The following is a 20,271-nucleotide window of genomic DNA, read 5'->3' on the forward strand; positions in this document are numbered from 1 at the left end:
ACAATTGTATGAAAACGAAAACATGCAAAATGACTCATCCCCTGTTTCCAGTCTCAATCATATACATCAGTTCAGGTCTGTAAATGTAAATGTTAATATCAGAGTAACAGTCTCTCCTCTTTTTCTCTCCCTTCAGCTATGTAAACTGAATTACAAACATTTCACATTCTGTTTGAAAATGACCTTCAGTTACTATTTGATTTCAGAACCAACAGATTTGATACCACTCATCAGACTACTGCTGAGCCGTGGGTTCAGACCATCAATGCAAATGTGATAATTCCTCCGGTCAATGGATGATCATTTTCATAATTGAATGTGCCAAACAGAGGAGACCATGGTCTTTAGATACCATCCATCCCTCAGTCTCACGGCAGTTACGAAATTAAACATTGTACATGGACACAAATTTTCTATTTTTTTGTGTCACTCAACACTAAAAAATGTCAATGTAAAGTAAATAGGATCCTTTTCTCATGGAATTAAACACATCCACGTGCATCCAAAGCTAGTGACGTAGAATTAAATATTAAAAAAGAAAAGAAAAAGTGGTGTTGCTCAGCACGACTTTAAAGTGACAGTCCCTAAGATTTTCATCTATTAAATTGTATTTTTTTTGTAATTTAATTGTCTATTTAAGTTCCTATCTATCAAAGAGTGAGTTAAAACAATGGTGGTTGATCATGTGACCACTAATGAAAGTACTTGTTGCTGCTTTGTCCAGAAATAGGATCTCCGTGTCTGTGGCCACATTCCCGCTAAACTCTAAATGAGTTTGATCTTTTTCCGTCAGTCAGCAGCGGTTGGTCTGCAGGTGGAGCTACTCACGGAAGTATGCTGCGTTTACTTGGAATGGGAAATCGGTAACTTCCAACTGCTGAGTCAGGCTCCCTCTAGTCTAAAGTGTTTGACCAGGTACATTTCATTACTGCTGACTCACAATGGAGGATCAACAGGCAGAGAAAGAAGACCATTCAACTTCCAATCCAAGAAAAAGAAACAACAAACTAATGGAAGTGAAGAAGGAAAGTCATCAAGAAGCAAAGTGACCGCCAACGAGGGAAAACCACGGACCTCCTTTCAGTGTGGAGCATTTGAAGGCATAACGCAGATGAGAGACAGCCCACACTGTTGGGTGAGGGAGATGAGTCCCAGAGGCTCGCCTGCAGTTCCATCTACCGCCAGAGAGGCCGCTAGAAGTAACGCATCTCAAATCTTACCGACTGACACTTTAATGTATACCGAAGTATTCAGGACAGCATTACACCGATGTTAGGTTTAGACAACAAAAGGTCTCAGTATTTAATACCAGGCCACTAGCTATGGACATGGTACAGTCACATAGATGTGTTTAATTCACGTTTCCACCATGAAAAAGGGACTTTACATCTACGTTGTTTAAGTGCTGTGTCTGAATATTTCACAACCTGCCCTCAGACTGGGGAGGAAAATCAACAAAATGATTGTGAGTCTTAACATGTCCAGTCTTTGTCAGTTAACACAACAGATAAAACACAGTAGAGAGCAGACACCAGGTTACTTATGGTCTGTTGCACACTTCTGACTCTTGACTCTGGCCTTTCCTTCACTGTGCTGGCCCAGGACTCGTGTTCACGTCGTCGATGGGTGAAAGGCCAGCACAGAAGAGGCAGTCGAGCTAAGCTGAGATCAGTTTTGTTAGGCTGTCTTTATGAAAGCACGGCCATTTGTATTCCCATTAGGTTGAAGACAGACAGCAGGCCCAGCTGTGAAATAGTCTCAGATGATTTCTGCCTCTTCTCTGGTGGCGCTGCAGCTCGAGTTTCTTCTTATCTTCTACTTGAGGAGCCACTGATTCACTGCGGACGAGAAGAGGAAAGGGGGAATTAGATCATTAGCACTGAGAGTATCATATAATAAAACAGAATTAGGAGTGCCGCAAGAGAGAAAGACAAAGCGAGAAATAGAATGTGTGCACGAGAAATGATGAGAGACGAAAGACAACTGTCCCGGTTTCAAAATATTTATTAACTGCAATCAGGTTATGAATGTGAATGTGCTGTTGATGGCCAATATGTTCCCTCAAATGACAGCTATGTTTCAAGGGGCTTTACAGTGCGTACAGAATAAAACACCCTTTATAGCTGTTTTCGGTTCAATGTGATGGAATTCCCTCCAAGGTCACCTGAGGGCTCCACAAACCCGGGACTCCTTTAAGAAGAGCCTGAAAACCTTTCTTTAAAAAAAAAGCCTTTTAATAAATGTGCTCTTATTTTGTTTGGCTTTTTTTCCCTTTATTTAGTGACAATGTGAGAGTGAAGGGGGGAGAGAGAGGGGGATGAAGGCAGAAAGTGGCGTCGGGCGAATTCTAACCTGGGGCCGCTGCAATGTGGACCATCTCTTTGACCACCATCTTTTTATCTTTCTATCTTTTCATCTTTTTATCATTTTATCGTTTTATTCCATTATTTGTGTTTCTTTGCAAGCACCTCACATTAATTTACAAGCTAATAATAATTTCCTCTGTCCTCTGTACATTTGTTGTTGTTTTGCTTTTACTGTATTTGTGTGTACCGTGTCAAAGCACTTTGTTAACTGCTGTTTTTAAAGGTGCTATACAAATAAAGTTATTATTATTATTATTATTATTATTATTATTATCTCTACCTCTGAGCTGTCAGTGCACCAACATGATCAGGTTTTTAACATGATTTTTATTTTGTGTTACTCTGTAGAACTTTGGGATTGAAGAGTGTGTTAAAAATAAAATGTATTATTAGCATTATAATAACTGGTACAATAATAATAATAATAATAATAACAATAATAATAGTAATAATAATGATAATAATAATAATAATAATAAATGGAATTTATAAAGTGCCTTTCAAGGAACCCAAGGGGGACAAACAACCAAGCAGTCATACACACACAGAACACAAAAATCTAGGGGACAAAGGCCTTGGTGAACAGAAACGTTTTGAACGCTGCTTTGAATGTGACCAGGGTGGAGGTGATGTGACCAGGGTGGGGGCGTTGTGGATGTCTGTGATTCACACCAGAATCCAGATGGATCCAGATCCAGTAAGGTTGCTGCACGGGTGCTGCTTAATGGGGCTTTTCCATAGTCACGGCACGGCACGGCACTACACGGCACGGCGCGTTTTTTTTGCATTTCCACTAGGGTTGGGCTTAGGATTAGGGTACTTTTTTTGTAACGCCTCGGCCCTGGTTCCAAGCGGGCCGAAGCGCCACTAAAACGTGACGTCAGCCGACTGCCTTACACGGATTGGCCAACAAGTGTCCACTGGAAGCGTCATAAGTGCGACGTCCGACCAGACTGTAAACACAACTCAACCCCGGCATTTTTAAAACCGGCTGCTCTGCGACAACACGTAACTCGAGAAAAATGGAATCACAGAGAAAGTCACCGATCGCCTCGGTGTCCTCCATTGTTGGTGATGGTGTTGTTTTCTTCCCGGTTTTGTGCGTCGCGCTTAAATGACATCACGGCAGTTTCGCAGCCGTGGTATGACGACCCCACCCACGTCGAGGAGATACTATGGAGGTACTAGTTGTAATGGAAACCCACCCAAAATCGGCCGTGCTGTGCCGTGTAGTGCCGTGCCGTGACTGTGTAATGGAAAAACACCATTAGATCCACCCGTCGCTCCTCTACAGTCCAAATATGGTCCCTTCCTTTACTGGTTGATAAAAATCCAGGGAGTTCCAGAGCGTGGAGGCTGCCACGCTGAAGGCTCTGTCCCCGAAGGTTCGCAGTTTGGAGTGGGGTGGAGAGCAGACCTGAGTCAGATAACCACAGGTTCAGGGACAGGGTATGTTGGTGGAAGAGGTCGGATAAGTACTGGGGGGCAAGGGTGTGGAGACATTCGTTGGTCAGGAGGAGGTTTTTGTAAGTTATGCGGGACTTAACTGGGAGTCAGTGGAGGTCGATGAGTGTTGGGGTGATGTGCTGCCAGGGCTTGGTGTGGGTGTTCTGGACATATTGCAGCATGTCCAGAGTTTTACTAGAAACCCCGAACAGGACTCCATTACAGTAGTCCAGTCTGGTGGTGGATGACAAGAGCATGGATGAGGGTCTCGGGCAACAGAGCTGATGAAGAATTAAGTTGTTAAATGTTTCTCTGTAACATTGTAAACATGAGTTTACACGCTACCCATGTAATTAGCTACGAAGATTAAGGCGTGTAAAAGTTTGGCTGCTGGATCAGTTGTATTTATTCATGTCAGGGTTTAACTTCATGACATGGCTGAATTAACCACTATTACTGCTTTATACACGTTGTCCCAGGACATGGGCTAATCACCCGCCGTCCCGTCTGGGTTCATAACATCATCCGGAGGTGCTCGGTGAATTGAATTCAGCAAGACACATATCGACTGGTTTACTACTTTGGTATGCGCCGAAATGAAACACCTTTGTTATGATTTAATTGCAATAAACGGATAAAAATGATGCCAAAGTAACTCCATAATGACGACAATTGGGAAAAATTCGGACATCATGCTATATTAGGTCTGTCTTCACAACGATAGGCAAATAACTTTTAAAATGCTTATTTTCTGAATTTGCCTTCGCCCAGTGACAGCTGGGATCGGCTCCAGCCCCCCGCAACCCTGAATACAGGATAAGCGGCAAACAATGGATGGATAAATGGATGGATTTTCTGAATTTGGATTGTTCAGAGCTAGGCTATGCTAACACTGTAGCTTCTCCATCAACACTTAAAATAACATTGTCTCGGCATAAATACAGCAGTGACCTTGTTGTTTGTCCTCAGTTTGGTTCGGTCCCTGTACGAAACGTAAGATTCTATCGTAGAGCTCCAGGAGACCACAGACCACTATGATACATTTTGTTTCCATTACTGATTCCCTGACGAGTGAAAACCTAATGAGAATCTCAACACTGATTGGCTTTGTGTCATCATAAATAAATATAAATAAATAAAACAATGAAGAAAACATTTTCTGTAAAGTTGACCTTGAATGATGAAGCTAACTTTGTTAGCAGCTTCACACCAGAATCCAGATGGATCCAGATCCAGTAAGGTTGCTGCTCGGGGTGCCGCTGTAGATCCACCCGTCGCTCCTCTACATTCCAAATATGGTCACTTACTTCAATGGTTGATAAAAATCCAAGATGGCGACAACTACGAGCGACAACTACGACGACTAATGAGCTCCATCTGTCATCGCCTACTTGGAGAGAGACGATGCCGCTTACGCTAGCGGTAGCATGCGCCAATGTTTAGGTGGATGTATGGCTATGGCTCGCCTATGTGGCATAGGTGAAGTTGCTGGGTCCCGTATGGTTGGGACAGATCCTTTTACGAGGGTCAGTGTCGAGGCAAAGCCAGCTTTGTACTGACCCTCGTTACTGAAGCAGTCCGATGTGAAGTGGTTAGCACACACATACACGCTAACACAAACCGTACCCGGCACATTGTCATTAAAAATGAAACGCAACGCAAGTGACTCCCTTCGTTACTTAACAACAGGAGCTGAATCTGAACAGCCTGTAGGAGCGCCGTTGGACCATATAAAAGCACACTGAGAGAGAGAAAAGCCAATGCCTGTGTTTTGTCGTGGTTTTATAGTCTAACACTGTTGCTCTGTCAAACCTCCGTGGCTCTGGAACGTAACACACTCTTATCAAAGGGAAGCAGAGGCCCAGGAGTCTATTTGATGTTGAGAGCATGCCCAGCTCCACCGGATCGATTACAAAGATATTCAGAGCCGCTGTGAGGAGACAAGGACGACCACGCTCCATGTAACACTGTATACACACAAACACAATGCACTGCCACACATATACATTATTACATCTCCACCCGCCTCTCTGTTTCCTCCTCTATTTTCATACTCTCAAGACACTGCTGACAAAGAGTCAGCCCTCCTCCAGCCCGAGGCAGCTCTAATGATCATCTCTGTACTTAAACCTGCAGATTCAGACCTCTTAAGGTAAAACATTAATATCTTTCCCTGCTGCTGCCGGGGATCTGGATTCTGGTGTGAAGCACAGACATCCAAAACGCCCCCACCCTGGTCACATCACCGCCACCCTGGTCACATTCAAAGCAGCGCTCAAAACGTTTCTGCTCACCAAGGCCTTTGGCCCCTAGGGATAATGTAGTTCACATTGGCACCGGTGTGTGCTTTCAGCTCATCCATCCATCCATCCATTGTCTACCGCTTATCCTGTATTCAGGGTCACGGGGGGGCTGGAGCCGATCCCAGCTGTCATTGGGCGAAGGCAGGGTACACCCTGGACAGGTAACCAGTCTATCACAGGGCCGACATGTAGAGACAGACAGGTAACCAGTCTATCACAGGGCCGACATGTAGAGACAGACAGGTAACCAGTCTATCACAGGGCCGACATGTAGAGACAGACAGGTAACCAGTCTATCACAGGGCCGACATGTAGAGACAGACAGGTAACCAGTCTATCACAGGGCCGACATGTAGAGACAGACAGGTAACCAGTCTATCACAGGGCCGACATGTAGAGACAAACAACCATTCACGCTCACATTCACACCTACGGGACATTTAGAGTCACCAATGAACCTATCCCCATCCTGCATGTCTTTGGACTGTGGGAGGAAGCCGGAGCACCCAGAGAGAACGCTTTCAGCTCATGTACGTTTAAAAAAGGACAGAATGCACACAGAGTTCTCGTTATGTGCTGCACATTGTGTTTGTGCGCTTGATACACCAGGAGGCCTTTTTCAAGTCAGTACTTTGAAAAATTATTTTTGACCGTTAAATCAAATATGACACATTTTCTGATGAAACAGCATTCACTATTTTCACTTTTATGTTACAGACATGTCTGTAATCATAATCTCAATTACCCTAAAAATAGTATAACAGTATTAAATACAGTCAATATTACCCTCTTGACGACTAATAATGTACTCCCATTTAAATATTTATGTGACTTGACTGGCTGCTGTTGGAAATGCCAAACCTACTTAATGTAATTCAATTAAACTGGAAAAACCTGTACGGCTCCGATGCTGATTTCGCACGGTCGAGTCCAGAGTCCAGACAAAAATGATCTATACATGATGTACAGCAACATGACACAGAACTAGTGTGTGTGTTCGCTAGCACCACATAGCGCTGGGACATTTGCAACACATGTGTTTTTGACAAATTATCCCCCTGTGAATGAAATCATATCAAAGACCACATTATCTCTTTGAAATGAATGAGCTGACCAGACACTGATGGCACCAAACTGCATGCAATAATCAGATATCAGCAACACGGTGATGAAAAACAAAATGCGGTTGTAGCCAATTTAATACACAAAATAATTACATTCCTGTGGTGCATTTTAGTTTTGACTTTCAGAAAAAATGTAAAGGGCAGCAGATCATATCTGCAGAAAACATGGTTGACATCAAACATCAAGGAAACATTGGCCATCAGCTTTGACTGTGTGTGAATAATAGACTGTAAGAAGTGGACGTCGTCATGGTGGCGTCACCCGTTGGTTTGTGGACTACGGCTTTAAAGCCTAAAAGTTGGTGTGTTGGTCATCGCCAGCTTGGAATTTTTACAACCAGTGAAGGATGGATCTGAGGAACACAAGCCTTACTGGATCTGGATCCATCTGGATTCTGTTGTGAAGCTGCCAACAGTTAGCTTCATAATTCAAGGTCAACTTTACATCTAAGTGTTAAAGTCATCTTAGTAGTTAACTGCATTGGTAGCGTGGTAGCGACCGATCAGCAGGTAACCCCGCCCCTAAAGCATCCCCTGCTTTCTGGTCTGTTGGACTCAAAATGGACCATAATGTACTAAATTAACACATGAAGACTTGAAACTAGAGATTGAGACCATAAACTCATGTTTACAATGCTTACTGAGATAATAAATCAGTGGGGAAGTAGGTACGTTTTTTTTGTTTTAGTTCAAGGAACTTTTTAGAAGGTTGCGGCCTGCTTTAAATACCAAGCATCGTCGATGTGAACACAGAGTCCACAGAGTCCTTTTGCTCTATCCTTCAGTCAGCTGCAGCTTAATGCTGATGAATCCACGATGGAACCAGGTCTCTGTGAAGACGTGGGACTACAGTCCCCGCCCTCCCAACCATGGGTTGTGGAGTCGCCTTTGGTCCTAGCTGGGTTAGCTTAGCTTCCATCTTGGTTCTCCTCTTGCTAGGTCGATTTGGTTTTCCGTGGCGGGCGCTGATCGTCTCAGACAAACCTGACCTAGTCTTGTGGCGTTCCGGTTGAGTTTTTGTTCAAAATGTAAATGAGATAGAAACATGACTGGGTTTCAGTGTTTCCAGACTGGGCTGGTTTATGGCTACTTTTGATCAAGTCGGGCTGGTAGATGGAATTTGGACTGCTTTTGTCAACATTCGATGTTGATATGAACATATTCAGAAAGCAATATGACCAAACAAGCTGTGGTCGAAACACATACAAAATTCAATAAACACAGTGGGTTGTATCTTTAGGGACAAGGGGAGGACCTACTTACCTTGATGTCATCATTACTGACAAGTGCATGTTATGGCAAAACTTTTATGGTTTTACTCAGGTTTTGGCGAGGTTATGGTTTGTGCTGCTTTTAACTGAAATAAAACTGGCTGATCTGTAAAAGAAACAAGTAAAAGCTGCCATAATTAGCTGTAGATGTAAAAAAAATCCTACTTGGCAGTCACTCCTGGCAGAAGTGAATCTTGTGTATTACCTCTGTACTGTGGGCGGAGGGCGCGGTTATTGGGGCAGTCTCTGCCCGCCTTGCTGAAGTTGATGTTTGTCCGGATGCAGCGCTGCAGCAGAGGCTGCGTGGGCCGGGTGTTGTCGCTCATGCTCAGGAAGATCTTGTAGGGCTCGTTCTGGCTGAGGAGGCGCAGCGAGTGCATCTGTGGAGGAAACGCAGGGCGGTGAATGTTTTATCAGTTGTTCTACAGAGGAGCGAGTCAGTCGACACTGACTGCCGGACGGACACTGAATGTGACTTGCATGGATGGATCGTCCTCCTCTCTGACCTCCAGCTCATCGGAAAAAGCTGTGATTGGTGTTTATAGTGAAATAATAATAATAGATAGATAATAGATAAATAGAGAATAGATAAAATAGATAATAAAGGCAAAGCACGATGCTAGTTTGTGATACAATAGTGATTAGTGGGTCCGGGGCAAATTTGCTATAAATTATAAAATTGTGCTGTTTTTAACAATTGGGCGACTTTTGCAAAGCTTTTTCATCCGCCCTTTCACGCCTCCATCCTGGATACAGGAGCGTGCAGGACCCGCTGTCCCCCTGGAGCTCCATGCCAGGGCCTATTCACAAAGTTTTTATCCGGCTCTGTCCTCTCCATCACGGATAGAGGAGCGTCTCTCTCTTCGTGTTTTTGGACTACCGGGACCACAAAACCTGGCCATTTGTCTTAGTGTTTTTTGAAATGGTGTACCAGCAGTTGAGTCCAAATGTAATCTGAATAGAATGAGCCTCTGTTTAAAAGTATAGAAGTGGTATTAACATGATCTAATTGAAATATGTTTCTGTTTATCACTTTCATTCATCTCTAGATTGAAACATTTTAGAATACAAATAGTTCCAATGGCGTTTAAGAGTACAACTGGTAGTAAGCATATGCTTAATCTGTGAAACGATTATGAGGGGGTCCGTGGAAAATGTTCTCCCCTGTAAGGGGTCCCTGGCCCAAACAAGTTTGAGAATCCCTGCAATAACATAGGGTAAGTGATTTCATTATTTATTTGAGTCAGTCCAGACAGATGACAGTCTGCATGCTCTCAGAGGCTTGGCTGAAGGAGACGAGTTGGATAGTCCGAGGAAGCAAGAGAAAGCTGTGAAGGCTTTTCCATTATATTCACCCAGTGAGCAACATTTATGAGACTGAAATAACCCTAATACATCCACGTTAGGGAATAACAGGCACCTGCACAATCAGTGGAGTTCCCCCTTCACAAATGAAAACCTGCATATATCACTAGAGTTGGTGTAGAAGGAGGGATGAGAGTGGAGAGGAGAGGAGAGCAATGAAGAGATAAGAAAGGGAGGAAGGGTAGAAGGTCAAGAGGGTGATGAAGGAAAAAGCTGCTTCAAAAAGAAATGAGGGGTTAAACAGAGAGTGGAGAAGCGGATGAGAGAGGGGTGAGATAAAAGGAGGGGTGAGTGAGAGCGGGGGTGAATAAAGTGAGAGTAAATGGCAGATGGTATGTGGGAGGTGATGACATCGGTGTATGCAGGTGAGTGCTGCCTTGAGTTGTAGCTTCCTGATGTGAAGGGGCTAGGTTTGAATCTGATCTGTCCACGACTGAGACATGATGCAGATGATGCAGTCTTTTACATCACCTACTGAATCTATTCCACTCATGTTAGACCGGAGACTACTTAAGAGACAAAACCAGGTGCAATTTAAACTGTGTGTATGAAAATGTAGAAACTTTGGGTTACAGGTGACAAAGTCTGCTCTCTGTGTCGGGAAGGGAATTAGACATCCCATTTTGGCCGACAAGAGAACCCGTTCACTGATCACACCTGCATCTGAGTCACGTAGATGGGCTTGTTGATGAGGATCCACGTGGACGTCTCATAGCAGGGAGGGACGGTGAGAGAGCCCTCGTAGGTGATGTAACGTGTGGTGTCGGGGTAAAGGTCGGCTATGCTCATACCCATCAATAGGAATGCATCATCTAGAGAGAGAGAAAGAGGGAGAGAGAGAGAGACAGAGAGAGAGCGAGAGAGGTGATTACAAAGGAATGACTGAATCAATCTGTTACACTGGAAAACTATATTTGTCAAAACCTCTCTCAAATTCAAATTAAACATCATCAAGTTGAGTTTTGTGTCAATAAATGCAACAGATGCAGCATTTTCTTCAAAAATGTTTAGATTCAAATTTTTGTACAAAGATAAGGGGAGGCGATCCTGAGAAAATAAAATATATTGAGGCCACGTTTTACTACATTGAGCGATACCGGAGCAGAACTGGACCAGTACTTTTATAGTAAAAATCTTGCTCTGCGCTCTGTCCAGAGTCCGCTCGCACTCACATGCTCTGATTTAGGCCGAGTGTTGACTAGAAATATGTACAGATGTGACTTGTCACTAAAGTTTAAGTCATGTGTTGCTCTCTATTGTGATGACTTTGAGACGGCGCTTCTGGAAAACAGCATCAAGCCATGTGTGTGTTGCATTACGACGTATGTACAAGATGCAATCAGGCCGAGAGCAGTGTGAGTGCAAGCTGGTTTTTGAGAGGGGAGGGGCGGCAATCATGTGCCCTAAGTGCGCCTTAACTTATTTCATGGCCACAAATTGATTAAAACGTGGGAACAAATTTACTAAAACGTGGCCACACTGGGAGACTTCAACGCGCACATGGGCAATGATGGAGACACCTGGAGCAGCTAGCACCTGTGCTAGTCATGGACTCTCCATAATGAACACCATGTTTGAACATAAGGATGCTCATAAGTGTACGTGGTATCAGAGCACCCTACACTCTTAGAAATAAGGGTTCCAATAGGGTTCTTCTACAAGGGCTGAGGTTCTACCTGGAACCATTTGCTTCTGAAAAACTCTTTCCCGAAGAAAGGGTTTTTTAAGGGTTCTTGGTAACACTAACTGTTCCAGTAAGAACCATTTTGATCCAGAGAACCCTTTAAAACCCCTTTCCCGAATAAAGGGTTTTTCAAGGGTTCTTGGTAACACTAATGGTTCCAGTAAGAACCATTTTGATCCAGAGAACCCTTTAAAACCCCTTTCCTGAATAAAGGGTTTGAAAGGGTTCTTGGTAACACTAATGGTTCCAGTAAGAACCATTTTGATCCAGAGAACCCTTTAAAACCCCTTTCCCGAATAAAGGGTTTTTCAAGGGTTCTTGGTAACACTAATGGTTACAGTAAGAACTATTTTGATCCAGAGAAACGTTTTTGGAAGAAAGAGTCCTTCAGGGATTGTTGAAAGCATGGGTATAAGATCCTTTGTCACCAGGGAATACTTCCTGATAACACTTACCAATAATGGTGCAAAATACAACTCCTTGTGACTATTGATACAAATACTTTTCATATCCATTTTTGGTTTAATTTGTTTTTTTCTTCTTCTCCAGATCCTGTTGATCAAACTGTAACATAATTGCCCATCTTGGGATTTGAACACCTGCCACCCAGTCTAAAGTCACTGGCAGTAGTGACTGAGCTAACCTGCTAGCTGCAGTAAGTCATCAGGTCCACCATACTAGTCTATTACCTTACACCTTCCGATCAGACATACAAATAATGGCAGTCGTATAACTGAAATAGTCTGTTACCAATTTATTTTCACAACCATTAATGATAACAAAGCAAGAACTTCATCAGCAAATCTTGTTGACCCAGGCAAAGATTAGCTGTGACTGGGATTTTAACCCCCACCCTCCAAATCTAAAGTCTGTACCATTACCCACTGAGCTATCCAACAGAAGGTGCAGATCAGGGACTCCTCTGACTCGCCACACTCACTCACACAGCCAGGTTGTCCTTCATGTCAGTGGTCAGACAGAGGGAGCTGATCATGTGTCTGTTTAGCTCTGTCTGTACAATGTGTGAATTCTGCTTTTAGGTCTCAGGTTCAATTCCCATGTTGAGAGATATCATACCTTGCTGATTGCACTAGCTCCGTTGGCTAGGTTCTTGGTGCCAGACAATGCAGGTTCAAGCCCCAGCAAGGGTGATAATGGTAATACATCAAAAAACCTGGTAGTCTTTGTGAAACAAATGTACCAAATTTTAGAGTCATGGTAGATGATGTTTGACAAAAACATAACAATTTTACCTCAAAAACAGATTTTTTTTTTAAAGTGGTTTCAAATCTGCCTGCGCGACAGTGAATGGCTTACTCAATTTGTGAAGCCACAATTGAGTTGCCACTTGCCAGTTAGCTCAGTGTGATAGACAATGGTCTTTGGTTCCAGAAATTGTGGATTTCAGCCTCAACTGGTACAAAATGAACATTACAATGTCAACTGTCTTGCCTTCCTATTCTCCTGTTTGTTGCTCAGAATTGCCTAAATTTGCCAAAAATAGCCCGGACCTGATCCATCGCAGCGCAGCAGCTATAATTGTGTTTATTTTTTAAAGTTTAGTTATACTACTCCCTTCTTCAGGAGGAAATGACGCACAGCAAAAACATAGCTAGAGGAATTGAACCCTGGGTTCCTACAGCAAGGAAATAACCCCTCTTTCTGGGGCATCTAAGTGAGCTATACTACTCACTGAACAAAGGCTTTTGAAAGTTTGTTACAAGTCACTTGATCTGGAGATACAGTTTGAAGTTGTGAGTTCAAGGCCTGGTTGATGCAGAGTGACCATGTTAATGCCTACTGAGGTGATGTGTGGATTAGTGACAGACAATTTGTAAAATATGAAACACTTATTTTACAGACAATTTTACGCATGTATTTGTCTGCTCCTCATACTTTTCCATGATCAGCCTTATCCCATGGCTGCTGTACCCTGCTGACTGGCTTAGTCAAGTTGTGAAGCTGCAGATAAGTTCAGTGATAAAGGAAGGTCTTTGATGTCAGAGGCCAAGCCTTAACTGATGAAAAAATCATATTGTAACGCTGACTTTGGGGCTACCGCATCAGGGTTTGTTGATGCCAGGAATTGAACCTTGATCTCCCAGGGGAAAGGGAGAGGTTTGGTGTGTTGGGCCTGGGAGCTGGCCCCATGGTGGCTGTCATGTGTGAGTTAAGAGCTGGTTGCCCCATGATTGCACCATATAGTCTGGTCTTCACCCTCTACAAACCAGGTGTGACATACCAATAGTGATTACTGTGAACAGAACAGAACAAAGAAGAACAGAAGAGAGAGAACAGAAGAAACTTCAGAGAATCAAGGTGAGCTAAATATAATATCTTATTTCAGCATGCTCGACCCTAGCTGAGGACTTTTATGGTGAAAGGTGGACTAAGCATTTGTTTCTTGTTATGTTTTGTCCGTTTGCTTGTTTGTTTGTTTTCTTGTAGAAATGACTTGCACAGCTTGGACGAAAGCCGAAGTGTGCCATTGGCTTGAAAAAGAGGGTTTTGCTGAGATTTCCATTATTGTTACAATACGTAACATTTTGAGTATTTGTTACATAACACTGAAAAGTATTTTAACATTATTTAAATCAATGTGAAAACTTTCCCTCACTTTCTCATGATTCTGTTCCACTGTCACAATTAGTACGTACAGTATGTACTCTGATTCCTTTCATTGGACCATGCATTATTTTATTGTTTGTAGATAACTTACAATAAGGCGCAGTAAATGCACCTTGGATTGATGGAACTCAAACTCTTTTTTGTCTCCCCTTTCTGCCATGTCACCGTTGCTGGAGATTACACAAATCCACGACTGAGGACAGCATGATGTGTCTGGCCTGTCATGTTGCTGATTCCACTGGACCTATGCTGACTTTTGACCTGTTCTCCCCTGGGACCTACACAGCCTGTTCTGTTGGAATATCTTTAAATAAATGTTTTTCTCATTAAAATGTTTTGAATGTTTGTTCAATGTCAACATGATAAATGACCACAATATAATATGAACTAAACTGATCTGTAGAATACAATATGGTTCTTTATAGAACCCTCAGAAGACAAGACGGTTATTTGTGAAAACCTTTGAAAAGGGATGTTTTTAGAACCCCCTGTGTGAGGTCTAGATGAAACCCTTGAAACATGAAAGGGTTCTTGGTGGAACTCCTTTTGTGGGTTCTAGATAAAACTCTTAAAACATGAAAGGGTTCTTGGTGGAACTCCTTTTGTGGGTTCTAGATGAAACCCTTGAAATATGAAAGGGTTCTTAGTGGAACTCCCTGTGTGGGTTCTAGACGAAACCCTTGAAATACGAAAGGGTTCTTAGTGGAACTCCCTGTGTGGGTTCTAGATGAAACCCTTGAAATATGAAAGGGTTGTTAGTGGAACTCCTTTTCTGGGTTCTAGATGAAACCCTTGAAAAATGAAAGGGTTCTTAGTGGAACTCCCTGTGTGGGTTCTAAATGAAACCCTTGAAATATGAAAGGGTTCTTAGTGGAACTCCCTGCGTGGGTTCTTTGTAGAACCTCTAATGAGGGGTTCTGGGTGGAACTCCCTGTTGGGTTCTAGATTAAACCCTTGCAAAAATGAAAGTGTTCTTGGTGGAACCCCCAGTATGGTTTCTTTGTAGAACCTCTCATGGAGGTTTCTGGGTGGAACCTTACACACACAGTTCTAGGTATAACCCTTTATGTGGGGTTCTCGGTAGAACCCTCCAAAAGGGTTCCAAGTGGAACCTTTATAAAAGGTTCTACCTGGAGCCAAAGGCAAGGCAAGGCAAGGCAAGGCAACTTTATTTGTATAGCACATTTCATACACAAGGCAGTCTCAAAGTGCTTCACATCATAAAATGTCATACAATAAAGTGAAAAAGAAATAGAAGGATTAAAAGAAAATAAAGGCAAAATTCAAATGCATAGAAAAACCCTCATTAAAACCAGCCAAAAATAAAATAAAGTTTAAAATGTAATAATAATAAAATAAAATAAAAATAAATCATTAAATATAAAACAAGAATATCAAGGAATAGAAAATACAGTGCAGCATAAGAAGTTCACAGAACAGTATTGATTACTGAAAGGCAGCGGCAAAGAGATAAGTCTTCAGTCTTGGTTTAAAAGAGCTGAGATTTGCAGCAGACCTGCAGCTTTCTGGAAGTTGGTTCCAGATATGTGGTGCGTAAAAACTGAAGGCTGCCTCTCCATGTTTGGTTCTGACTCTGGGGACACACAGCAGACCTGTCCCAGAAGATCTGAGAGGTCTGGATGGTTCGTAGCTAAGCAGAAGATCAGAAATGTATTTTGGTCCTAAACCATTCAGTGCTTTGTAAACCAGCAGTAGTATTTTAAAGTCAATTCTTTGACAGACAGGAAGCCAGTGTAAAGACCTGAGAACCGGAGTAATGTGATCCACTTTTTTGGTCTTAGTGAGGACTCAAGCAGCAGCGTTCTGAATTAACTGCAGCTGTCTGATGGACTTAAAGGATTGTCCTATGAGGACAAGCCGAAGAAGCTTATATGGTTCTACTTAGCACTTTTATTTCTAAGAGTGTAGGCCAAAGGTTGATGATTGATTTTGTGATAATTTTGTCTGATCTGAGGCCACATGTTTTAGACACTCGGGTGAAGAAAGGGGCGGCACTATCAAATGATCACCATCTGGTGGGGGAAAGCTTTTGGCAGACCTGGTAAGCCCAAACGAGTAGTGTGGGTGAACTGGGAATGACTGGAGGAGCCCCCTGTCCGAGAGATCTTCAACTCACACATCCGGCGGAGCTTTTCATGCACCCCTGTGGAGGTTGGGGGCATCGAACCTGAGTGGGCGTCTTTCAAAGTTTCCATTGCCAAAGATGCGGCGGTGAGCTGTGGTCTAAAGGTCTTAGGTGCCTCAAGGGGCACCTTGAACCCTTGAACACCATGGTGGACACCGGTGGTCAGGGGAGGCGGTTGCAAGGTATCGACAGGCCTGAAAGGCTGCAGCCTCTGCCGTGAGGGACGCAAAGCAGCAGGTGTGGGAGGAGTTCAGTGTAGCCATGGAGAAGGACTTTCGGTTGGCACCAAAGTGCTTCTGGAAAACCGTCCAGTACCTCAGAAGAGGGAAACGGGGAACCATCCAAGCTGTATACAGTAAGGATGGGACACTGTTGACCTCAACTGAGGAGGTTATCAGGTGGTGGAAGCAGCACTTTGAGGAACTACACTCTTAGAAATAAAAGTGCTAAGTAGAACCATATAAGGTTCTTCGGCTTGTCCTCATAGGAGAACCCTTTTGGCTCCAGGTAGAACCTTTTATAAAGGTTCCACCTGGAACCCTTTTGGAGGGTTCTACCTAGAACCCAACATAAAGTCTTATACCTTGAACTGTTTGTGTAATGTTCCATCCAGAACCCTCCATGAGAGGTTCTACAAAGTGGAGGAGACAAATACATGAGAATAAGTGTTAATAATATCTTTCAAATTGTCTGTCACTAATCCACATATCACCTCAGTAGGCATTAACATGGTCACTCTGCTTCAACCAGGCCTTGAACTCATAACTTCAAACTGTATCCCTAGATCAGCCTGGAGAAAGCCTTTGTCCAGGGAGTTGTATAGCTCACTTAGATGCCCCAGAAAGAGGGGTTATATCCTTGCTGTAGGTACCCAGGGTTCAATTCCCCCTACTAGTTCTTTTCCGGGCTATTTTTGGAAAATTTAGGCAATTCTGAGCAACAAACAGGAGAATAGGAAGGCAAGACAGTTGACATTAGTGGCTTCACAAATTGAGTAAGCCATTCACTGTTGTGCAGGCAGATTTGAAACCACTGTAAAAAAAAATCAGTTATCAAGACAAAAATCTGAAAATACACACATTGGATATAGACAGCATGGAGATGTTGGTAATCTGTATTTTTAATTGATTCAATTTGCTCCATAAGTGAATAACTGATGTTTAATCTATCATCTTTAATCTCATTCACAAAGACCATCTGGCATTTTGATGGGTTATCATCATCACCTTTGTCAGGGCTTGAACCCAGGTTAATTAGCACCAAGCCCCAGCTCCTAACTCACTGAGCTAATTCTCAAATAGACTCAAGGGATGATCAATGAGGCAGCAGTTGTCAAGGCAGATTTAAAGAATGCTCCTCCATGTCCTTGGAGTCGAGTAAATCCGGCATGGGGTCGGACATTTCTGTAAAGTTTGGTGAGTTTTCAACCATGGGAAGTATGATCTCAGAAGAAGAAGAAGAAGAAGAAGAAGAAGAAGAAGAAGAAGAAGAAGAAGACGAAAGAAGAATTCCTACAATAGTGTCCTGGCAGTTTAGCTGACCGGACCCTAAAGATTGCAGGTTTCATTTATAACACTGGTGCTTTCATCCTCCAAATGCACAACTGCATTTCCGCACACACATTTTGAGACTGCCATTGGGACATTGCCAAGGTATGATATCTGTCAACATGGGAATTGAACCTGTGACCTAAAAGCAGAAGTCACACATTGTACAGACAGAGCTAAACAGACACATGATCAGCTCCCTCTGTCTGACCACTGACATGAAGGAGCTGTCAACATGGCTGTGGGGGTGAGTGTGGCGATCCAGAGGAGTCCCTGATCTACACATTCTGCTGGATAGCTCAGTGGGTAATGGTACAGACTTAGATTTGGAGGGTGGGGGTTGAAATCCCAGTCACAGTTCCCTGGGTCAACAAGATTTGCTGATGAAGATCTTGCTTTCTTATAATTAATGGTTGTGAAAATAAATTGGTAACAGAACATTTCAGTTATACGACTGCCATTATTTGTATGTCTGATCAGAATGTGTAAGGTGATAGACTAGTATTGTGGATCTGATGACTCCACCCAGCTAGCAGGTTAGCTCAGTCACTCCTGCCAGTGACTTTAGACTGGGTTGCAGATGTTCAAATCCCAAGATGGGCAATTATGTTACAGTTTGATCAACAGGATCTGGAGAAGAAGAAAAAAACAATTAAACAAAAAAAATGGATATGAAAAGTATTTGTATCAGTAGTCACAAGGAATTGTATTTTGCACCGTTATTGGTAAGTGTTATCAGGAAGTTCCCTGGTGACACAGGATCTTATACCCATGCTTTCAACAATCCCTGAAGAACTCTTTCTTCCAAAAACAGTTCTCTGGATCAAAATGGTTCTTACTGGAACCATTAGTGTTACCAAGAACCCTTGAAAAAACATTTCTTCGGGAAAGGGTTTTTCAGAAGCAAATGGTTCCAGGTAGAACCTCAGCCTTTGTAGAAGAACCCTATTGGAACCCTTATTTCTAAGAGTGTACTGAATCAGACTGATACACCCTCTATTGTAGAGGTAGAGTTGGAAGCTGATGGAGGATCATCATCAATTTCCCTGGTGGAAGTCACTGAGGTAGTCAAAAAACTCCTCAGTGGCAAAGCCCTGGGGATCCGTCCAGAAATGCTGAAGGCTTTGGTGTTGGAGGGGCTGTCTTGGATGACACGTCTCTTCAACAGTGGGTGGAAGTCAGGGACAGTGCCTAAGGAGTGACAAACTGGTAGCCTACACTGGTCTGCGCAGGAAAAATCTTTTTGTATAATCGTCTCATATTATGTGTGGAATACAGCAGATTTAAAGATGTTATTTTACTACAGGAGAGATAAAGCCCTGTGGATGTTCAAAGAATCACCTTCTCTCCACATAAAACCCCGTACACATCGTGTCTTACGTTTGTAGTTGATTCTGGTGATGGTGTCTCTATTGAGCATGCGGTTGAGGAAGACGTTGGAGCTTTCAGAGAGCTGAGCAATGACAAAGAGAGAGGGGGATTAAACACACACACACACACACACACACACACACACACACACTGCAATGATATGTAGAAAGTGACCTAAGGACCATAGTAGAACGGACATTGAACTGTTTTCAGAGGTCATGTGACTAGTTTCAGTGGTCACTGTGATTTCTGTTAGTTGTTAGGGTGACATCACACAGCAGTGGGGTCGGAAAGTGATGTCACAGGTCAGCATGAAGAGAGAGGACGCAGCTCTGGAGACAGATGTCAGATCTTGGGTTTTGCTATTTTGTAGTTTCTGTCCCTAGTGTCCCGTCTTAGCTGGACTTCCTTTCCTTGCCCCCTTTTCGATGTGTCCCCTGTGTGGTATTAGTCCCGTCAGCCTGGCCCTTTTTCCATCTGTCTCCCTCCAACCAGCCTCCAGCCTGCCCTCATGTCTGCCCACCTGTGTCTTGTTTCCCAATTAGTCTGTGTGTTCGTCTGTGTTTTGTCACTTCGTCATGTGTTATTCAGTTCATGAGTCAACCTGTTTACCAGGTTTCCCCGTCTACCTGGTGTTCCTGAGCTGAAGTGGATTCTCTTCTGTTGCTTTTCATAGGTTTGTTTATCATTAGAAGATGAAAAAGAAATATGGCCACATTTTGTTAAGTGGCTGGCCCCTGTCAGAACACATATTTGAAAATATTAAACAAAAAGTATAGAAATGGATTCCATGATTATTCAGAGGACATATTTATGCTCTCATGCAATTGCAATTTCTGTTTGATGTCATCAAATCAATGAGTTAAGTGGAGACGACAACTTTAGTCAAAGTCAATTCAAAGTAAAGTAAGTCCTAACAATGTGAGCTGAGCTACTATTTAGAGCTAATTTTCTCAAGTGACAGAAATCAACAAATGAACTACGACACATGTTGAGGAGCAGTCAGCTGTTATTGATCAG

At 43.0% G+C, this 20,271-nt stretch overlaps 1 protein-coding gene across 2 annotated transcripts in view; it reads right to left on the reverse strand.

Moving 5' to 3' along the window:
• The window catches only part of LOC311030477 (carbonic anhydrase-related protein 10-like), a 176,317-nt gene that overhangs the window by 95,873 nt on the left and 60,173 nt on the right, over positions 1–20,271 (reverse strand). The window contains exons 6-9 of one of the 2 annotated variants that reach the window (XR_014598987.1): positions 19,261–19,333; positions 10,533–10,687; positions 8,716–8,890; positions 706–1,838 (exon numbers count right to left, since the gene is read on the reverse strand). Coding sequence is in view for 1 of the 2 variants with exons in the window: in XM_084036245.1 (XP_083892371.1) it covers positions 1,816–1,838; positions 8,716–8,890; positions 10,533–10,687; positions 19,261–19,333 (426 nt within the window). In the remaining variant the exon portion in view is untranslated. Of the gene's footprint in view, positions 1–357; positions 1,839–8,715; positions 8,891–10,532; positions 10,688–19,260; positions 19,334–20,271 lie in introns of those variants that run through there. The other variant, XM_084036245.1, reaches the window with a different exon arrangement.

The sequence above is a fragment of the Eutrigla gurnardus genome, assembly GCF_963514095.1.
Source record: "Eutrigla gurnardus genome assembly, chromosome: 20".
Classification (NCBI taxonomy): domain Eukaryota; kingdom Metazoa; phylum Chordata; class Actinopteri; order Perciformes; family Triglidae; genus Eutrigla; species Eutrigla gurnardus.